The 5,560-nt window shown below is 28.3% G+C and overlaps 1 protein-coding gene across 1 annotated transcript; it reads left to right on the forward strand.

Annotated features, from left to right (window-relative positions):
• Nucleotides 1-3,019: 3,019 nt before the first annotated feature.
• Nucleotides 3,020-4,531, forward strand: LOC101508820 (RING-H2 finger protein ATL54). The gene has a single exon (XM_004490332.4). The coding sequence runs from the start codon at nucleotides 3,160-3,162 to the stop codon at nucleotides 4,264-4,266; it is 1,107 nt and encodes a 368-aa protein (XP_004490389.1). The 5' UTR covers nucleotides 3,020-3,159; the 3' UTR covers nucleotides 4,267-4,531.
• The last annotated feature ends 1,029 nt before the right edge of the window (nucleotides 4,532-5,560 follow it).

The following is a 5,560-nucleotide window of genomic DNA, read 5'->3' on the forward strand; positions in this document are numbered from 1 at the left end:
CCTTTGTGTAATAAGACACTCTTGAGATTTACCACAACCACAAATGCTTTGTCACAAAAAGAAATTGATTAGGAACTTATTTAACCGGTTATTAGGTAAAGGTTAGAAAAAATATAATAGGTGGCCCAATATATTAGTGTGCGTTTAAAAGTGTCTAAAAGGTGTGTCCTAGCATCACTTTTGATGAGATGAGATTTCATCATCCTATGTTGAAAAGTTGTATACCATATACAACCTAACTAGTTTATGCACAATTGAAACAGCCTTAATTCTTTCGTTTGCTTTCATATAAACTTTGTGGTGCTTAATATTAAAATAATAAAGACATGACTTTCAAATATTAAAAAATAAACAAAATATCTCATCACATTCTAGTTAGAGTTTTGATTGCTTGATTATCCACTAGATTAGTTCTACAACACCAAAAATCTAAGCTATCGACATATCCTAATTCCTAAGACGTCCATGATTTGAGGTAAAAAATCATATCCTAAGATGTCTATAATTTGAGGTAAATTTTTTTGGTAATAATTAATTTTGATTAAATTGATTTTAGCAAAATGAATTAAATATAAAATGATTTAAATTTAAATATATTTATGTAAAAGTGCATTAGTAATAAACTTGAGAGTTAAAATCACGTTTGAAAAAAAAAACTCTACTAATTTAACTTTAAATTATAATTAATTTTATAAATAAAAATAATTATATTCAAAAACAAAAAGTAGAACCAATTTTATACTAAAAATAATAAAGGTAGGTAAGCTTGACTAAAAAAAGGTAAGAAAGATGACTATAATGACATGTTCTCTCTTTTTTTTGTTTTGTTGGTGAAGAGAGTGATATGTTCTCCTTTAATACTTAACCGTCAAAACGAGTTATCCGGTCTATACAGGGCCTACCCAAATGAGTTATGGGTTTTTTCATATCGGGGTAAAAAATCATGTTTTAATATGGATCAATAAATTATTACTCGAGTTCGGCTTTAGACGAGTTGCGGGTTGGACGGGTAGCTCACATATTTTTTATAATACTTTTTTATCATTATATTTTTAATTTATTTGTAACTCTTTTAACTTGAATTTTTTTTTTCTATGTCCATTTAAAAATAATTATGATGTACTACTTATGAATTAAGTATGAATCAATTTGAATGTCCATTTAAAAAAATTATGATTTAATCTGTATACACAAACTAAGTCTGAATTTTTTAATTAACACAAACTCAATTTAAAAAATTTCAAAACAACACACAAATTAAAATAAGTTCAAATTGTCCAAAGTTAGAGATATTATCTAGTATAACATAAATGAACTTAAATTTGTCTAACATAACTCAAACTCAAACCAAATTCGAATAAAGTGTTAAATAGTTCTAATGTGTCTCTAATAAGTGTTTTTAGATTACTTGAACAATGTTCACATTTTCCAAAGTGTTGGATGATTGTCCACTTAAGAAAATAAATTAATAAATTGTTTAAAATATATAACCAAGATAATATTCTATCACAAAAGATAATATATAATCATTCGGGCTAACTCATTTTGACAGCTCTATTTAATACTTCCACCTTCTTTATTATTATTTTGGTCCAAGTAATATATTTAAATATGATTTTAGTTTTCTTAAAATTAATTTTTTTTAATTTAATCATTATAATTTTATATTCCTTTACTTTAAGTGATCTCAATTATCTATGAAAAAGATAGTGTTAAATGTTGTCAGCATTTTTTAATAATACGACATTTTTTTAATATATGCGAGTCATTATTTTTTTATAAAAAAAATATGGAATAAAATGAAAATAATTTAGGCATTATTTTCCCATCTTCGCTTTCCTCTCAACCCCGTAATCTTCGTCCAAACTCATACAAAAATGTTGATGCTTCAACTGGCATTACCGGTGAGCAATTATTTACTTCTGTTGGATGTAGATTTCACAAATTGTATGTAAGTTGCACAAATGTCTAAAAAAAACACTGTCCTCACATAGATCCTTGTTAAAAATGGTTAAGATTATATGTTTTAGTAACTACTATAGGAGATTAATTAGTTGGTTAGACTTAGTTAGATACTTGATTAGACTAAGTTAGTTAGATGGTTAAGTTTGAAATGTGCGCCTTATACATAAAGATATTGTATGCATTGTTTTAGTATATTTTTAATTGATCAATATGAAATATTCTAAAGACTTTTTTAATGTATCAAGCTCTCAAGCTTATTTTTAATATGTGATGTATTTTCAATTATTCGATCCCGTGATATCTAACAATTGAAATAAGGGGCAAAAAAAGCAATAGAAGATTAATAGATCGAGTCATCAATAAGGGTTTAGATAAATTACTCAATATGTTTTGTTTTTGTTGTTGTTGTGTTCGTTTCATGGAAATGAAAAATGAATGATCGCTTTCTATTGTGATTATAATATGTAATTTATTTCTCGATTTAGATGAAGATCGAGAGGAAAAGAAAGATGAAGAGAAGGAGGAGGGGGTAAGAGAAAAAAAATCTAAAATTATTTTGATTTTATTTTATTATTTTCTATATAAAAAACTAACTTATATATTTCATAAAATTTCACATCATTAAAAAATACCGACAACATTTGACACATCATTGTTTATGGACAAATAATTGAGACAAATGACTTAAAATAGAAGAATTTGAAATTGTAAATATTAGATTAAAAAAATTATTTCACTTTAAATCTAATGTGATTTATAATATTATAAAGACCAAAATGATTATTAACCTTTATTTTCCTTTCTTTCAATTGTTGAATGATTAAATCTATTGCTAAAATACGATGTTAGGTTTGTATAATTCTTAATTTGAAAAAGATGAATAGAGACAAATCACCTGAACTATTTAAATTTTCCTTCTAGATGAAACCTAAACTAGTATAATTTGTTGCTTGCTTAATAAACTAACCATCCATAAACCAAGGAAGTTATGAAGGTTCTTTCAAAACTCATTGTCATTTACCAAACACAACAAATACATAAATTTCTACTAAACCATCGAAAAGGACAACCAAACAAATAAATCATAAAACTATTCATTCTCTTCTAAATCAAACAAAATCCAGCTCACACTTCTAAACAACAATCCAATTTTTCATTATTCTCCAATTTTCTTCTTAAAATAGTTCGAATGTGATGAGGAGCCACAGAAAGCTTTTCCCAACAGAAACTACCACAAATCAAACCTTAGATTGTTATGGCTTTTGTGACCCTTCATGTCCTTCAAATTGTTACACTAACACAAATTACTATTTCACACCACCACCACAAGAACACACAACACAAGTTAACCACTTTTCCTCCTACTTCATAATCCTCATTTCATTATTCTCATTGATTTTCGTCATCATTGGTTTCTATGTGATCAAAATGAAATGCTATAACGACATGTGCGGTTTGAGAATCAATAACTCGGTTCGAGAGCGAACCGATAACTCCCAAGAGTTTCTCAACGAAAACGAAGCAAATCACGATCACCCCGTGTGGCTGATCGCTACCGCTGGTTTGCAACAGTCGATAATAAATTCAATTACAGTTTGCAAGTTTAGAAAAAATGAAGGGTTAATTGAAGGAACAGAGTGTTCTGTTTGTTTGAATGAGTTTCATGAAGATGAAATTTTAAGACTATTGCCAAAGTGTAGTCATGCTTTTCACATTTCTTGTATTGATACATGGTTGAGATCTCATACTAATTGTCCTCTTTGTAGAGCTTCTATTGTTTCCAACAATGTAACTTCTGAAGTAACCATGTCAAATTTGGAGCAAGAAAATAACAACTTGGGAAGAAATCAAGAGACCCAGATGGAGAATCCAAGGAATGAAGATGTGTTAAGCAACAATATTGTAATCAATGTGGAATTGGAAAACAGGGTGGAAACAACAGGGGAATCAAGTGATGAATCAAATTGCAAGGAACAAATACTTAATGATCCAACGGTCATAAATGATATATGTTATGTTTCAAGTAATTCTAGATTTGGTGGTGGAGGTTGTGTTGGTATGGAAAGTAGAAACCATGATCAAGTTATTGATCTTATAGGGGAATATGAGAAAGAGGTGCACAAGGTTAATCTTTGGAAGCTTGTTACTCAAACGAATAGTAAAACAATGCGTCCTTCCTCAATTGAAGAGCGTTTGCATGTAAGGCCTGTAGCTATGAAAAGGTCACTCCCTTTGAAAGGAAGGAAAGGTTTTAAAAGATGTTTGCAACCGCGATCGGTGCCGCAACATCATTGTTTTTAATGTCTCTTCAACTGTAATACGAAATCGATTAAGGTTGCATCAGTCATATTTGACAATGACTCTTTACAATTTCAAGAATTATGATTTGAACTCCGGAATATGTATATGAGAGGTTTTATAAATCTAAACTCAAATAATACTTGTTTGTGGAATGTTACGTATATAAGAGTTCAGTACAAAAATATGTGTTAATAATGTTGGAAGAACCAATATATTTTTCTCCTAGATACATATGTAATATATAAGTCCCACTTTTATTTTGCTACGTGTTTGTTATTTAATTCCTAAATTATTAATCATACATCTATACGTTGGAACTAAGATGGTCCTTAAACAATAATTCATAATTTATGTTAATGATAATAAATAATAAGAGATTAATTTATCTTTTGACATTTGTTTATATTTGCAAGTGATATAATCTGAAGACTCTTAGAACATCCTTATTTCATGGTATTACAATTCAATATGTATGAGATTATACAAACACATCTTTCGATTATGCCTGTTTAGTATACATAATAGGCATCATCTGTTTTTGGAGTACTACGTCTCGTCAACAACATATTCAATATATTAGAGGGATGAAAGTCAACACATTTAAAGACACTATTGAATGCAAATAGATTGTATAAACTAACTCTAAAGCAATTGAAAAACATTTGCAATATCAAATATCACAAGTTCATTTTACTAGAGACAAGTTATTTAGAGCATAAATCATCGTTCATTTATAAAGTGAATATTTAAGTTCATTTTGATAAAACTAAATTTGTCTTTATCTAAGGGTTTTGTAAATATATCTACACGTTAATGGTCATAGTCAATAAATTTTATGTCTATAATTTTCTTTTAAATATAGTCTCTAATGAAATGATGTTTAATCTTAATATGTTTGGCTCTAGAATGTAAAATTGAATTTTTAATTAAACATATGGAAGATGTATTATCACAAAAGATAAGAATGTTAGTCTCTAAAGAGAGAAAAACACAAGAAATAGGAGGGTTAAATTGTGTTTTTAAGGTTTTAAAAACTTTTGATAATACATATGATAAAATAAAAGTGTGATAAAATAAAAGTAAATAAAGAGATATAGAGAGGAAATACCAACCAAACTATCCTGGTTCACCACAACATGGTAGCTACATCCAATCCCTTCTCTATGAAGGATTTATTCCACTAATCACGAAAAGTATCACATGACCACTGAACACATACTAGTCAATCTGATTGTATTCAAATATTATCAATCTTCCAACTTAGTACAGTCAAGCTGTTGAGGGGAGCATCCAC

This window comes from Cicer arietinum, chromosome 2 (genome assembly GCF_000331145.2).
Source record: "Cicer arietinum cultivar CDC Frontier isolate Library 1 chromosome 2, Cicar.CDCFrontier_v2.0, whole genome shotgun sequence".
In the NCBI taxonomy this organism is placed as follows: domain Eukaryota; kingdom Viridiplantae; phylum Streptophyta; class Magnoliopsida; order Fabales; family Fabaceae; genus Cicer; species Cicer arietinum.

Coding starts and splice junctions, on each gene's coding strand:
- LOC101508820 (XM_004490332.4), top strand. CDS start 3,160: ATGAGGAGCCACAGAAAGCTTTTCCCAACAGAAACTACCACAAATCAA.